We start from the raw sequence: 17,422 nt of genomic DNA on the forward strand, positions 1-17,422 counted from the left end.
GATGACACTTCTTTGAACAGGTCTTCTCCAGCTGTAGTCCCATGCATGCTCCTCATAGCTGCAACTCTTCTGTTATATCAGAATTGCAGTTTGTATTGCAAATAAATAGCAAGAGTTGCGCGGTATCAGTTATGTCAGTGGACACGTCAGCGGCAATAGAAAACTTTTGGAATTCAGCTGCTTTGTCTTTTAATTGTGAATGGAGATTTACCCCCATATCTTCCACTCGCCTTGTAATTGTCATGCAAGAAATGTTGACAGCTTCTACTGCATTCTTTTCAGGACACATTTCTTCCAACCTTGCTAACAAGCACTTTTTACACCTTCGTCATCGGAAAAGTCTTCATTGCTCTACTTAAAATGTGAGCAACTCTGTAGCTGGCCCTTATCGCCAACTCATTTTCTTGTCTGTTTTTGTTAAATATTCTCGTCAATCCCCCAATCTCTAGACGTAACTTGACAATGTTGTCTTCGCAGCTCAAACCAAGAATGTCACCATATGTGTTTATGTGTTTGTTTCGTAATGCCTTTTAATGGTATGTTCTTTAAAAACAGCCACACTTTCTTTACAAATCAAACATGTTGGCACACTATCTTACTCCACCAAAAAAAGTAAAGATCTGTCCAACTTTTCCTGAAAGTTTCTACATTCAGAGTCCACTTTTCGTTTCTCTCCCATTTCATTAAATCACAAACATTAAACACTGACGGTACCAATCGCTTTGACATCAAAATGAAGCATCAATGATGCTCTGTGTTGTTGCACACACAAGGTGTCAAGGACACGGCTAGCTCAAGACAGTAGCGGAATTTTCCAAAAATTAAAAATAGCTGTCAAGTCTTATTGTTATTGAAAAAAAATAACACTTGTGTTCTTACAATTAAAAAAAAATATTTACTATGAATATTAGAATACCAAACATAAAGATGGAAATCTTCAAAGAATGAGAATATTTTTTCAATATTCTAATTTAAAATTACTTTTTTTTTACATTTTGTTCCAATGTTTTGGCGGGCCGGATAGAATCGCGTCGCGGGCCGGATCTGGCCCGCGGGCCGTAGTTTGGGCATCGCTGCATTAGATCATTATATCAGCGTATGCAAATGGCAGTTTCTTTTTTTTTGGTGAGCTAATAGGTGGCAGACGTAACAGAGGTGCCCCACGGAAACGTTTTAAAGACCTGCTTAGGCGCCAACTTAAATTAGCTGACATAGAAGAGAGAGCCTGGTTGCATGAGGCCTCAGAACGAGACAGCTGGAGGTCACTCACATAGGCCGCTGGATACACATTTGAGACCAAAAGAAAATCCGCTGACGCAGACGGCGAACAGAAATTCTTAATCGACTACCGGTGGACAATGGTTATGCTTGCCCTGGATGTGGCAAAATATGTAGGTCACAGCTGGGACTGCATATCCACGGGAAATACTGCATTCCTTATTAGACTTCAAAGACGAGCCTTATTAAATCAATATCTATTATCGATGCACTAAATTTGTTAACCGTTGAAGTTCTACACCTTTAAAAGTCTGAGAGAAGAGCCATGGCTGATAGTGATATAATAAAGGTAAATTGCGGGGCCCTTGCCAGGCGCTGGGCACAATATGGAGCAATCGGTCAAATCGACCAAAGGCCGGCTTGTTACAGGTTAAGGTTAATAATATGATTAAATACACCACATCTGTAAAGTTCTCTTTCAAAATAGTGAGTGTCGTTAAACTGCCTCGGAATTGAGAAGACGTTGAGATGTAGACAAGAGTGCTGCTGAGTACATGAAATTTTGTTGTTGTTTTATTTTTTTTACAAAAACAACAGCCCCAATGTTTGTACTATTTTAATGACTATGTTTTAGTTAAATGTTTAGCTAATTCAATGTTTGAGGCAAAGTTTCATTGTAGTATAAATAATGGTAACGACTATTTGACACTTGTTTGAACAAACTTCTACGACAATTATCTACTTGAAAGCTTTGAACATTCTCACTTAGAAGGTAGAAAACTGACAGCTAGAACTCTCACTAACTCTCTCCCTCTTTCTATCTTTCATGGTCTCTCTTTTTCTATCTCTTTTCTCTCAATTTCTCTCTCTAGTAATTTCTATTCATTTCTATTTCAATCTCATGCTCTCTTTCGCTTTTTTCTCTCATGCTAACTCTCCCGTTCTTTATTCTCTCTCTCTCTCTCATGCTCTCTTTCCCCCTCTCTATCCCACGCTCTCTTTACTTTCTCTCTCTCTCTCTCTCCATTTCACTCTCCTCATCCCCTTAACGTTTAATTACTATTTGACCATCATCTAAATTAACACACACACACACACACACACAGACACACACACACAGACACACACAAACACACAAACAAAAGTCAACCAGAAATGTCAGATATCGAATGTCTTATTATTTTTGGTCATGCTTGTAAGTGTGTGCTTGTAAGTGTGTGTAAGTGTGTGCTTGTAAGTGTGTGCCTGTGTGTGTGCCTGTAAGCGTGGTCGTCTTACTCATTGCAACCACAACTGTCAATGCAACGGCTCTCAACCTTAAGAGTTCTGTTACCTCTTTTTAAAAAAATCCTCCCTATGCGGCGACCTCAGAAGTTTGAAGCCTTTAGTAAATGTGCTTTTGCTAATATTATTAAATCGTAATCAATGAAAATATCTGATATATGCATGATGTATTTTCATTATTAGACACTAACAGCGGCGTAGCAGGGTACCCGTGGGCCAGGGTTCAGTCATACTGTATCTAATGTAAGTGGGCATATCCAAGAAAACAACACATACGACAGGCAGCATACAAAATGAGCAGGTCCTCAAGCTTCGGGTCATTTGAAGGGTCATTGTCATTGGTCAACCATGTAACTCGCTAGGATAATTTCCAGGTGATATGCTGAATCTTTGGATATTCTGAATGCGCATTGTTAGTCACAAGTCACAATGCGGTTGCAAAGTCTAGTGAATGCTTTGGCAGCTGCTAGTCAAGAGTTTAGCCTTACAATAAGCCTCTCTAATACATATTGGAAATCACACCCTGACAGGAATTCACCTACTGGGATCAACAATCGCCAACAACCTAGATTTAGGCACTGAGTTGACAAAAAGAATAGGAAAGGCTTCTGGAGCGATGGTAAAACTCTCCAAGTGCTTCTGGAAAAATGCCAAAAATCCTAGTCTTTATAGTAGTATGAGTGGTCAACATACATGTATCAAGAGCATAGATTTGATAGCTTTCACTTACGCTGCCTGCGACGCATAATGTGCATCATCTGGATAGATCATATCTCCAACCAGGACGTTTTGAAATTGGCCAATATGCACAGAGAAGACACAGAGATGACTACTCTGGCTCGAACATGTCACCCGCATGCCAGATAGAAGTATCCCTAAAGACATTCTATTTGCTGATCTTGCCGAGGGATTCAGACCCAAGGGCCCCCCCAAGACTAACCTACAGAGATGTCTGCAAGCGAGACTGAGAACCACGGACACAGCATTGAGACAGACTGCGAGCTGGTTAAAGCTTTTGAAAATCGTCGTTAATAGACCCCCAAGAGTTTCGCGACCGACAGGTACTTGGGTAAAAACTAGCATTGCCACAGGTTGTCCTAATGTCTGATACAAGAACCCATTAGTGACCAGTGAACCGCTCTTAAACTGAAGAATATTTGTTCATAGAGAATAAATTTAATTTTTAATTGTAACCAAAATAGTTTTTGATGAATTGTATATTTTTTAAACTAAACTTAACAAATGTTTACGAATGAAGTTAGCCAATTTGTTTATTTTAAAATTGATCTCGAGATATACAGAACAATCAAGAAAACCACGTGACCCTCCGTACAGAAGCGAAATGACAAAATTTAGAAGAAAACAATTCATCTCCGATGCATCACTTTCAAAAGGCCGAAGAAACACCTACACGCTTAGGGAGGACAAACCATTAAAAATGTAAAAGTAAAGTTTTCGCTTTCAGACCTTATGGTCTATAGGGCAGAGGGTTAGGTCATCTGTTTCTGTGGCCTACGGTTAACGAGGGTGTCATGTGGCCAGCACAACGACCAACAGCCTTTACTTTTCCTCAACTAATGTCAGGTACCCATTATAGCTGGGTGGACTCAAAGGCGCCCGAAGATTCCGAAATATAAAATCCCATTCTTTACCAGGATTCGAACCAAGGACCCCGATTTGGAAGCCAGGGACTTTACCGCTCAGCCACCGCGCCTACATTACAAATGTGGACACTTGTTATAACTAGGCTAACAATATATTCAGTGATGACAGTAAAATCTAAGGGAGTAGAAGTAGAACATATTTGTTACTTTTCTTCCCAGTTGTTCCTCATTCTTGCAAACATTGTTCACCTGTGGAACACGATATGTTCATTTTCTTTGCATGATTCTTTGAGTGTGTGTGTGGGGAGGGGGCCTCTCCGGAAGTTCATTTTTCTCTTATGTTCACTGTGAGCTGAAGTATCTTAGGCAAAAATGTGTTAATTTTACTAGCGAAAATTGTTTGCGGTTTAGCAGATTTGAAGTAAGTTAGACAAGAATGGGTTAATTTTGATTTTAATTGTACTTGCGGTAGAGCAGATTTGGAAGAAAAAGACTGCCAGCAGACGGTAGACATTTGCAGGATTTTACGTCGACGTGTGTTCCTTAAGCAAGACAAAGGACAGATGAATGTCTGCTTCAAGTCTGCTTTTGTAAGCAAATGAGATCATTGAACCAATCAGTGTTCGTTTACCTTTAACCCTCCTCAACACATTAAACATGGCACCTCTTGTAAGCGCAGTGTGTCTAACCCCTCCCCCCCAGCCTCTCCACACGTGGCGCCCACTTCACGTGAGATTTGCGGGTGGTCCAATTGAGAAAAAAAAATCTCAACATATTTTAAATTTCATATAATTTAAATACATCAAACCTTGTTAGAGACAACATTTGTATGCTTCATCCTCCTCAACATAGCTTGAGGAGAGGGGAGGACCGGGGGAGAGATATGTGTAAGTATTTATATAGAGAGAAATAGAAGAAATACTATCAGAAGAGTAGCAACAACAGAGACTCACATTGTGTTTTTCAGTCTAATTCCCCCTCCCACTTGTTTTCCTTTTTTTTTGTTCGCATTATATTTCTTTTCTTTTTTACATTAATTTTAGTTTTCAATTATTTTTTCAATTTTAATTTACAATAGGCCCCTTTACTATTTTTGGGGACTCTTCTTCTCTATAATAGTTCAAAGTGTCGAAGATGTCAAGCCGGTGTCAATTGTTACATCCCTATTACCGATGGCTCAAATCCCAAGACGTTCGACTTAAAGGCCGAACACACAGGGGATCTTCCCCATCTTCCTTTTCTGTACCACATCAGCCTTGCGATATCTAGGAAAGGTGTGCGGATAGTGATATGGTTGTTGGTTGGTTTCCTTCCCCGACAGTTCAATGGGCTGTCTCGTATTTAGGGTTCAAAAGACAATAAACTCTCCGAGACATGGGTTCATATAGAAGTCCAGGTATTATATAGATAGTTCGTCCAGGGTGGTTCCATGATGACCATTTTTGTAATCCAGTGGGCTGAGTGATTTGCACTAATATTATATGTCAGTGCTAAATATTTCTTTTATGAGTCCTTAAGGTAATCGCGTACAGGTAAATCCGGTCCTTGCAAAGGATGTCATTAGGCAGGGGTCCTGTTTTGCTTTTTTATTTCCTTAATCCTTTCCTCTTACGGACGTTTCCACCCAGTCCCAAAGTTGAGGCCCAGGATATTTTTGGAATAAACTCCAACTGCTCTTTATGGAGCAAACTATTGCGATGAGGATAACTGTAGTCAAACACTCCATTGCATGCTCAAATGTCCGTAGAACCAAGCAATGCAATTATTTTGATTATCATTACTATCTTTCGTTCACAGACCAATGGTGGAAGTAGCTCAAGAAGAACATTTACTTTAAAAGCTGTTCCCAAAGTGACGCCATGAATCTCTCCAGCCTCAAGTATCTGACATGTATTTGTGTGTTGGTGACGTGTGCCTACTCTCAAAACAGAAAGGACAAAAAGACCAATAACAAAAGTAAGTAGGTCAAGGAGAAAAGTAAGTAGGTCAAGGAGAAAAGTAAGTAGGTCAAGGAGACAAGTAAGTTGAACCATGCACAGATAATAAGCCTAATGACCCTAGTCTGATCGATGCTCGTTTGAACAGGTAATTTCAATGATTCAAAACTACACACACAAGCACGAGAAAAGTGTAACTAATGCGCTGACAATTAGGTAAAAAAACAACACAAAAGTATGGTTCGATATAGTTTGAAATAATTATGTTTGTATTTCAGTTGAATGGACGATGTTTGACGTACGAACGTTTGAGAGAGAGCGAGATTCCACATTAAATATAAACCTCGTGTGTCCTCTCTTGAGATTAAGTTAAGATTTATATTAGGACAAATTAAGATTCAAACAAGAGACTTGAATTTGTTTGAATTTACTAGATGGGATGTTAGTCGACTTGCTTCGGGATGATAATTTGAGTCTTGACTGTGAGTAGATACTTTAAGTCTTGACTGAGGGCTGATACTTGGATGCTTGACTGTAGTTTATGTTGACAAATCATTTAAAAGTGCTTTCAGTTTCTCTGTTTTAAGTTAAAGAACGAACAAAAAGCAGTGCCAGGGGAGTAAATTCAACAATTTTAAAAAAATAGCAAATGAATAAGTGTAACCTAACCAAGTGAGTTCATAAACTTAGATTATGTAGGCCTAGTTACCAATAGGAACCAACGTTTATTTAATTATTGTATGATTATATATTTTAAATTAATTTAATGGATGCTGTGCATCATTTAGAGACAAGATCTTTTCACTTTGATTTCTTACTTATGGTATTCACTTAATAAACTTTTTTTTTTCCGCATTTCTTTTTTATGTTTCGATAAAAATATGTCACACAAACTTAGAACCGAAAGTTCGCCATCTAGCATGATACAGATTTAGAAGAAAATCTTCAAAGAAGATCTAGAACTTTAAGAGAGCACCAGCAATCTTAAATTCCTGAGATGTTTACACTTCCGGTTACCGCATTTCCCATAATAATTATTAGCCCTTTGACGTACTTGACCTAGAGACGCTTAATCATGAACCTAACCGATCCAATGGCTGAAGACATAAACGACTAAGCAGACACACACACACACACATACACACACACACACACAAGTAGATATACTAATATCAAGTAAAGGTCGTTATGGGAGGATGACCTGTATTTTTGACATGGCACTCCCACACCTGTCTTTGATTCGACCTACTTTGAGCGAAGAGACAAGAAAATTGGCTTTGTCTGCTGCTCTGTAGATGTACAGTTGTTTGAGGTAAAAGGTTAGATCTATAACCACCTACACCTTATTGATTACTTAATTGCTATCTTACAGCTGCCACATCATGTCTTTGTGCTAGGGGCGCTCTGAAAAGTGTTACATTTTGATATGTCATATTCAGTCAACCCACTTAAAAGATATAATTGCAAAAAAAAAAGGCTGTTTAAAAACGTTTGCAAATTTTCCACCCGCCCCCCCCCCCCCGACCTTTTTTTTTTTTTTGGTCATTGATCTTTAAAGAATGAAAAGTTCAAGAGAAACGAAGCTGCAAAAGTTTGATTTTATCAAAGATAATACAAGATGAAGATGCAAAGCTCTGGTAGATATGAGGAGTATTATGTTGATTAAGTAGTAAAAAAATATTATTATTTTTATTCACAAAGATGACGAAACAAGTATAAAAAAAAGATACGGAAATTATTCTTTAAAAAAAACGGAGCTTTCTTATAATTCTTTTATTGAAATGACATCATAGGACATTCGTGATTACCCTGGCAAAAGTTAGGCTGATGGACCATACATTAAATATTTTGACTCTGTCTATTATGATGACAACGCTGGCTCGAACATATCACCCGCATGCCAGATAGAAGAATACCTAAAGACATCCTATTTGCTGATCTTGCTGAGGGAATCAGACCCAAGGGTCCCCCAAGACTAACCTACAGAGATGTCTGCAAGAACCACAGGCACAGCATTGAGACAGACTCTGCTTGCTGGTACGAACCTCGCCGAGAGCAAAAGAAAATGAAGCTGCCTTAGTGAAGAGAAAGAAAAAGAAAGCTGCCCTATCAGCTAGTCCTTAAACAGATGCTTATTCATGCATGAACTGTGTCAAACTCTGCAGCTCCGAAATGGACTGGATTAGTCATTCCAGATTCTGCCCCATCTTGCAACGAAACCAAAAATCAGTGACTCATCAGGGCGCATTGTCTTCCGAGACAGAAGCCATTTATATATATATAAACTAAACTATAGCCAGCTTTTGAAAATCGTCGTTAATAGACCCCCAAGAGTTTCGCGACCGACAGGTACTTGGGTAAAACCTTGCATTGCCACAGGTTGTCCTAATGTCTAATACAATAACCCATTAGTGACCAGTGAAATTATTAAAAACGAATGAATATTAGTTCATGATGAATTGTATATTTTTTAAACTAAACTTAACAAATGTTTACGAATAAAGTTGACAAATTTGTTTATTTTTAAATTGATCTCGAGAATAATCAAGAAAACCACGTGACCCTCCGTCAGGGCCGGTCTTAGGCCACTGCAACCTATGCGGTCGCAGTGGGCCCCGCGCTTTCATAGGCCCCGCGCTAATTCAGGGTGTAAATATTAAATTACCAAATATATACGAAAAACTCCTGGAAATCTCCTGAATGTATTAAAATCTCCTGAAAACTCTTTAAAATCTCTAGCAAAAAAAAACCAGACAAAATTGTCCTTTATGGGTGTCATTCATTGCGGAAAACGGCAATCCTACGCGTGATAAAAGGAAAAAAGGCATTGTCACCTTTCATGTAATAATTGGGCAAATTTATACCTTAATCGGAAGTTCCAATACTTTATTTACTTTTATAGTCACTAGCATATAAATATGCCATTGGTTACAAGGTTCGTAAAGTACAGATCGCAATATTTAACTTAGTCGATTTTTTTCTTATACAAAATCTTAATTTTCACTTATTATCCTTATTCCCACACAGACTAGGCCCCGCGCAATCAGTTTCGCATAGGGCCCCGCAATTGCTAGGACCGGCGCTGCCCTCCGTACAGAAGCGAAATGACAAAATACCCCTTCCTCCCACCTGGTCCGCACAATTAATTACATAATTACATAGTATTAGATAATTTATACAATTACACTTAATATAAGATTGTCTTTTTTTAAAAGTAACTTTTGTATAGTACTTGTTATCTCTTGTTATTACTATAGTAGTTGGTTCTTTCCCTTTGGACTCTCTCTGAGCTCTCTAACAAAACGTCTTACTTCTGCTCAGAAAAGAACAATCTAGATTGGAAGCAAAGTTCAATGGCAGTGGGCAACAAGAAACTGGTGGAAGCATACGTCGGGGACACCAAAACACTGGACTGCTCAGCTTCCGGTAACCCTCAGCCTAGTGTTAAGTGGTTCAGAAATGGGACGGAACTCAATAGGAATGCAAATGTGCAGGTAAGATTTCTAAGTATCAAACTTTTTCAATATCCAGTGACTCTAAGTATTCAAACTATTCTAATATCCAGGGACTCTAAGTATCAAACTATTCTAATATCCAGGGACTCTAAGTATCAAACTATTCTAATATCCAGGGACTCTAAGTATCAAACTATTCTAATATCCAGGGACTCTAAGTATTCAAACTATTCGAATATCCAGTGATTCTAAGTATTCAAACTGTTCTAATATCCAGTGACTCTAAGTATCAAACTATTCTAATATCCAGGGACTCTAAGTATTCAAACTATTCTAATATCCAGGGACTCTAAGTATTCAAACTATTCGAATATCCAGTGATTCTAAGTATTCAAACTGTTCTAATATCCAGTGACTCTAAGTATCAAACTATTCTAATATCCAGGGACTCTAAGTATTCAAACTATTCTAATATCCAGGGACTCTAAGTATTCAAACTATTCTAATATCCAGGGACTCTAAGTATCTAACTATTCGAATATCCAGGGACTCTAAGTATCAAACTATTCTAATATCCAGGGACTCTAAGTATTCAAACTATTCTAATATCCAGGGACTCTAAGTATCAAACTATTCGAATATCCAGTGACTCTAGTATTCAAACTATTCTAATATCCAGTGACTCTAAGTATTCAAACTATTCTAATATCCAGGGACTCTAAGTATTCAAACTATTCTAATATCCAGTGACTCTAAGTATTCAAACTATTCTAATATCCAGGGACTCTAAGTATTCAAACTATTCTAATATCCAGGGACTCTAAGTATCAAACTATTCGAATATCCAGTGACTCTAGTATTCAAACTTTTCTAATATCCAGTGACTCTAAGTATCAAACTATTCTAATATCCAGGGACTCTAAGTATTCAAACTATTCGAATATCCAGTGACTCTAGTATTCAAACTATTCTAATATCCAGGGACTCTAAGATTTCAAACTATTCTAATATCCAGGGACTCTAAGTATCAAACTATTCTGACATCCAGTGACTCTAAGTATTCAAACTATTCGAATATCCAGTGATTCTAAGTATTCAAACTATTCGAATATCCAGTGATTCTAAGTATTCAAACTATTCGAATATCCAGTGATTCTAAGTATTCAAACTATTCTAATATCCATGGACTCTAAGTATCAAACTATTCTGACATCCAGTGACTCTAAGTATTCAAACTATTCGAATATCCAGTGACTCTAGTATTCAAACTATTCTAATATCCAGTGACTCTAGTATTCAAACTATTCTAATATCCAGGGACTCTAAGTATTCAAACTATTCTAATATCCAGGGACTCTAAGTATCAAACTATTCTGACATCCAGTGACTCTAAGTATTCAAACTATTCGAATATCCAGTGATTCTAAGTATTCAAACTATTCGAATATCCAGTGATTCTAAGTATTCAAACTATTCTAATATCCATGGACTCTAAGTATCAAACTATTCTGACATCCAGTGACTCTAAGTATTCAAACTATTCGAATATCCAGTGACTCTAGTATTCAAACTATTCTAATATCCAGGGACTCTAAGTATCAAACTATTCTAATATCCAGGGACTCTAAGTATCAAACTATTCTAATATCCAGGGACTCTAAGTATCAAACTATTCTAATATCCAGGGACTCTAAGTATTCAAACTATTCGAATATCCAGTGATTCTAAGTATTCAAACTGTTCTAATATCCAGTGACTCTAAGTATCAAACTATTCTAATATCCAGGGACTCTAAGTATTCAAACTATTCTAATATCCAGGGACTCTAAGTATTCAAACTATTCGAATATCCAGTGATTCTAAGTATTCAAACTGTTCTAATATCCAGTGACTCTAAGTATCAAACTATTCTAATATCCAGGGACTCTAAGTATTCAAACTATTCTAATATCCAGGGACTCTAAGTATTCAAACTATTCTAATATCCAGGGACTCTAAGTATCTAACTATTCGAATATCCAGGGACTCTAAGTATCAAACTATTCTAATATCCAGGGACTCTAAGTATTCAAACTATTCTAATATCCAGGGACTCTAAGTATCAAACTATTCGAATATCCAGTGACTCTAGTATTCAAACTATTCTAATATCCAGTGACTCTAAGTATTCAAACTATTCTAATATCCAGGGACTCTAAGTATTCAAACTATTCTAATATCCAGTGACTCTAAGTATTCAAACTATTCTAATATCCAGGGACTCTAAGTATTCAAACTATTCTAATATCCAGGGACTCTAAGTATCAAACTATTCGAATATCCAGTGACTCTAGTATTCAAACTTTTCTAATATCCAGTGACTCTAAGTATCAAACTATTCTAATATCCAGGGACTCTAAGTATTCAAACTATTCGAATATCCAGTGACTCTAGTATTCAAACTATTCTAATATCCAGGGACTCTAAGATTTCAAACTATTCTAATATCCAGGGACTCTAAGTATCAAACTATTCTGACATCCAGTGACTCTAAGTATTCAAACTATTCGAATATCCAGTGATTCTAAGTATTCAAACTATTCGAATATCCAGTGATTCTAAGTATTCAAACTATTCGAATATCCAGTGATTCTAAGTATTCAAACTATTCTAATATCCATGGACTCTAAGTATCAAACTATTCTGACATCCAGTGACTCTAAGTATTCAAACTATTCGAATATCCAGTGACTCTAGTATTCAAACTATTCTAATATCCAGTGACTCTAGTATTCAAACTATTCTAATATCCAGGGACTCTAAGTATTCAAACTATTCTAATATCCAGGGACTCTAAGTATCAAACTATTCTGACATCCAGTGACTCTAAGTATTCAAACTATTCGAATATCCAGTGATTCTAAGTATTCAAACTATTCGAATATCCAGTGATTCTAAGTATTCAAACTATTCTAATATCCATGGACTCTAAGTATCAAACTATTCTGACATCCAGTGACTCTAAGTATTCAAACTATTCGAATATCCAGTGACTCTAGTATTCAAACTATTCTAATATCCAGGGACTCTAAGTATTCAAACTATTCTAATATCTAGGGACTCTAAGTATCAAACTATTCTGACATCCAGTGACTCTAAGTATTCAAACTATTCTAATATCCAGGGACTCTAAGTATCAAACTATTCTGACATCCAGTGACTCTAAGTATTCAAACTATTCTAATATCCAGTGACTCTAAGTATTCAAACTATTCTAATATCCAATGACTCTAAGTATTCAAACCATTCTGATATCCAGTGACTCTAAGTATTCAAACTATTCCAATATCAAGTTACGCGGCATCGAGCTATCGGTCCAAACTGCCCACAGGTTGCGACGTCGCGGATCAGTGTTCAGGCCTTCTCAAACGACTGGTCGCGTATGATCTCAGTGAATAATTGTTTCAAGTCACTGAACATACGAGCATGTCACGGATTTAGTAGAGATTAAATCATTACTATACACGCATGACTTGATTAATACAAGGACACGCGCAAAATTTAATTATTTTCTACTTTGACGGAACGTCTGTAATTATTTTGTTTTTCGGGAACAATTAACAGAAAAATTTAAATAATCATTAACGAAATTCTGACAGTATCCTAAATATTTTTTTTCTTGTTTGTTCAGTCTCTATTTGTTCTTGTTGTTGACAGATAGAAAAGTTTATATTGACACTTAAAGATGTCACCTTAGAAATGGCAGGAAACTACTCCTGCAATGTCACACAGAAAAAACAAGTGTTATCCTGGACGGTGGAGGTCACGGTCAAAGGTAAACAATAAAATAAATAAAACCAAACTTTACTAGATTAAAACCTTGAGTTTAGGGTATTAGTGTCTCTTCACCACTTTTTATATGGCTCTGAGACCTGGGTTCTTCTTAGGAAGCATCTAGGCCTTCTCGAAAGCTTACATAAGCGCCATAAAGATCAACCAGGCGCCATTTCGCTTTTGCTGGCATAGGGGAAAGTAGCTGGCAGCAGGTCGCAACTGGGTTAGCTTGGTCAAGTGAAATATTGTACTTATCCTTCGGAGTCGATGATAATTCCTGTATATAAAAGTGAATTTTTAGTTATTCACATGCACTTGATGTAAAGATAGCTATTATCTTTCCTTTCTTTATAGATAAATTTCTGCACTAGAAAAGTGTTTAAGTCTTTTCTGGATACGATGACCATCAGTTCTGTTCTCCCCTTTTAAGTGTGTATAAATCTTTTTAAAAAAATATATTTAGATACATGAATAAAATGAACTTAAGATTTATTACAATTATGTACAGATTTTAAATATTAATGTGGGCATATACAAACTACAAAGTGAAATTACAAAATGTTAAAGGATTTTTAAGATATATCTGAACTGACTTATATCTATTTGCTTTTGCCATTCTATCATTCTGTAATGACTAAATGTCCCCGTGACTCCTCTTTCATCCATCAGCCTTTATCCTCATTCCCATTCGACATGTACTATAGTATCTTAGTCAGAGCACATTTGGTACATGGTATTGTATTAGCCAGTACATTAACACGCAAGTCATATTTTGTCGAGGTTTACAAACATTGTGAAAAAAACAACAACAAACTAGCCACCTTGTGACGTGTATCCGATATACAATCTAAAGGAAGGGTTGATAACTTATGTATTTTTTAAAAGGTAGATGATAATTTTTAATTCTTTTTCCATTGGAGAGTCAAATTTTTCTAAGATTTCCACTCAACACAAAATAAATTCAAATGACGGAAGCATTCTACTTTCACTCTACGACTGCTTAAAATATATTTAAAAACCAAACTAACAAGCGGTTGTAAAGGAGAATTGATACGAAGATCAGAGGTGTAGTAAGAGAGGGAGAAGCAATGGGGGCACGATGCCCCGGGCGCCACCCTCATGGGGACCCCACAAGCAGCCTGTATTTCTATGCGATGTTAATGAAAAATGAAGGGGGCGCCAATAATGTACTTTTCCCCGCACGTTTTGCTCACTACGCCTCTGACAAAGATCAACTGTCAAACAATGAGATCTTGTCACAATTATTTTAGATCCATTCTGAAGTTCAATTTAACGACCTTGATCCTACCTCGTTTATCTTGCAACATCTCCAATAGAATTAAACGAAATAATTTCCGACAGTTGTCTATGGGCTAATGGTTTAAGTTTAAGACGTGATTGGAAATGTTGTTTGAACCTATTACCTTGTTTTAAACATAATGTGTGCATAAACGCTGAATTTATTTTGTATCCTAGCCAAAGCCTGGCCGCTGATCGTAGAAGGACCTCATAACATCACCCAGTTTGCTGGTTCTAACGTGTCCTTCCAATGTAAGGTCCTGAATGACCCGAAGCCAAGCATCAAATGGCAGAAAGTGAAAAGGGACGACGAGGATAAAAAGGATGTAGAGGATGTAAGTGTTAACATAGATTTAAGTCTCCTCCCCCTAAGCACGTTTGGGTAAGGATAGGGTTTGGAACCACTGGCATGTATATATAAGCTCTGACCAGAGAGTTTAGTGCAGAGAGAATGTGATCAGTGCATTGAATATGTAAAAATGTCAGTGCAGGTAGAAAGGGATAAGTTCAGTCAGATAGAAAGGGATAAGTTCAGTCAGATAGAAAGGGATAAGTTCAGTCAGATAGAAAGGTATAAGTTAAGTCAGATAGAAAGGGATAAGTTCAGTCAGATAGAAAGGGATAAGTTCAGTCAGATAGAAAGGGATAAGTTCAGTCAAATAAAAAGGGATAAGTTCAGTGTAGAAAGAAAGTAATAAGTTCAGTCAGATAGAAAGGGATAAGTTCAGTCAGAAAGAAAGGGATAAGTTCAGTGCAGGTAGAACGTAATAAGTTCAGTCAGATAGAAAGGGATAAGTTCAGTGCAGATAGAAAGGGATAAGTTCAGTCAGATAGAAAGGGATAAGTTCAGTCAAATAGAAAGGGATAAGTTCAGTCAGATAGAAAGGGATAAGTTCAGTCAGATAGAAAGGGATAAGTTCAGTCAGATAGAAAGGGATAAGTTCAGCCAGATAGAAAGGGATAAGTTCAGTCAGATAGAAAGCGATAAGTTCAGTCAGATAGAAAGGGATAAGTTCAGTCAGATAGAAAGGGATAAGTTCAGTCAGATAGAAAGGGATAAGTTCAGTCAGATAGAAAGGGATAAGTTCAGTCAGATAGAAAGGGATAAGTTCAGTCAGATAGAAAGGGATAAGTTCAGTCAGATAGAAAGGGATTAGTTCAGTACAGGTAGAAAGGGATACACTCAGTCAGAAAGAAAAGGATAAGTTCAGTGCAGATAGAAGTTCAGTCAGATAGAAAGGGATAAGTTCAGTCAGATAAAAAGGGATAAGTTCAGTGTAGAAAAAAAGTAATAAGCTCAGTCAGAAAGTAAGTGATAAGTTTAGTGTAGAAAGAAATTAATAAGTTCAGTGCAGGTAGAAAGGGATAAGTCCAGTGTAGAAAGAAAGTAATAAGTTCAGTCAGATAGAAAGGGACAAGTTCAGTCAGATAGAAAGGGATAAGTTCAGTGCAGGTAGAAAGGGACAAGTTCAGTCAGATAGAAAGGGATAAGTTCAGTCAGATAGAAAGGGATAAGCTCAGTGAGGTAGAAAGAGATAAGTTCAGCGTAGAAAGAAAGTAATAAATTTAGTCAGAAAGAAAGAAAGTAATAAATTTAGTGCAGGTAGAAAGAGATACATTCAGTGCAGGTAGAAAGGGATAAGCTCAGTGCAGGCACATAAGCATTTTTTTTCTCTGCATGGTCAGACGAGTAGATTTGTAAAAAAAAAATCACTATGTTGTAAATACTATTATCTCCAGAAATCTTATCGCAAAAAAACGTATTTCTTTTCTTCTAGACGTACTCGCCTTGTACCAATATTCGGATAAAATCACAGTTCCGTCGATTCTTTTACTGTCCAGTATTCTGATCATTCATTGAATGACCTCTGCTTCACTCTTAGTCATGTCCTAAAAGTACGACGTATTCTAAACATGTTAACTTCGTAGCCTTTTCTTCAAGTTAACGCAAATCTCTATTTCCTTTCAGATTCTCGTCAATTCTCCCAATCTCGAAGTCCTCACGTTCACCAACATCCAGAGAGCGGACGAAGGGAGGTACAGGTGTGTGATTGGCAATGTCTGGGGCATGAAGACTGTCGATGCTTATCTCAAAGTTTTAGAACCTGTCGTCATCCCCACCAGTAAGTAACAAGCAGTTCAAGAACAGTTCCATCAGTGCACGGGAAATGTATCAATGCTTGATAACAGCTATCACTAGAGTCAATAGAGATTACATTGTTGCTTACTTTGGTATTTAGTTCAGGAATTCTAGGCCTACATCTTGATGAAATTATTTGACCTAAATGTGAACCTTTTTTGGGGTACTTTTAATAGAAGATTTGAAATCAGCTATAAAGTTAATCCGAAAATCGGTATATTAATATTCAGCTACATTAATATACTTACACCTTTTAATAAATTTAAACTATACAACAATTCGATAGAGTTACTTATCGTCCATACCGCTTAGAAGTAACATAGGACCTTATCTAAACTCCCTTTCATCTTTGTGAAAGATCTAGGACCGAATGTCTCCCTATTCCCATACAAGAAGTATTCTTCATCTAAACATGTGCCAGCTCTCTCTCTTTCACACCCGTGTATATTATGAAGCAAGACGCGACATTCAGGGCCGTTCTAGCCAATCACATGACTATTGAAATTCCACCCAATAAATAATCTTTTTGGTCGGTCGTGTTCGCTAGTCCCCCAATCTGACTTTCCCCACCCCATCACATGCATGTTCAGCATCGGACTTAATAAAGACAAAACAAAAAGACGCTCGGTACTGTCAATTATTACCCTATATTTAATTCACCATTTTCTCTCA

The 17,422-nt window shown here is 37.1% G+C and overlaps 1 protein-coding gene across 5 annotated transcripts in view; it reads left to right on the top strand.

Annotated features, from left to right (window-relative positions):
- Positions 1 to 17,422, top strand: part of LOC106075570 (myosin light chain kinase, smooth muscle-like) — a 60,911-nt gene that overhangs the window by 38,995 nt on the left and 4,494 nt on the right. For all 5 annotated transcript variants that reach the window (XM_056017441.1, XM_056017458.1, XM_056017451.1 and 2 more), the window contains exons 2-6: positions 5,904 to 6,062; positions 9,365 to 9,537; positions 13,195 to 13,312; positions 14,788 to 14,945; positions 16,580 to 16,733. In XM_056017441.1, coding sequence (XP_055873416.1) covers positions 5,966 to 6,062; positions 9,365 to 9,537; positions 13,195 to 13,312; positions 14,788 to 14,945; positions 16,580 to 16,733 — 700 coding nt within the window. In that variant the 5' untranslated portion in view covers positions 5,904 to 5,965. The remainder of the gene's footprint in view (positions 1 to 5,903; positions 6,063 to 9,364; positions 9,538 to 13,194; positions 13,313 to 14,787; positions 14,946 to 16,579; positions 16,734 to 17,422) is intronic.

This window comes from Biomphalaria glabrata, chromosome 1, assembly GCF_947242115.1.
Source record: "Biomphalaria glabrata chromosome 1, xgBioGlab47.1, whole genome shotgun sequence".
Taxonomy (NCBI): Eukaryota; Metazoa; Mollusca; class Gastropoda; family Planorbidae; genus Biomphalaria; species Biomphalaria glabrata.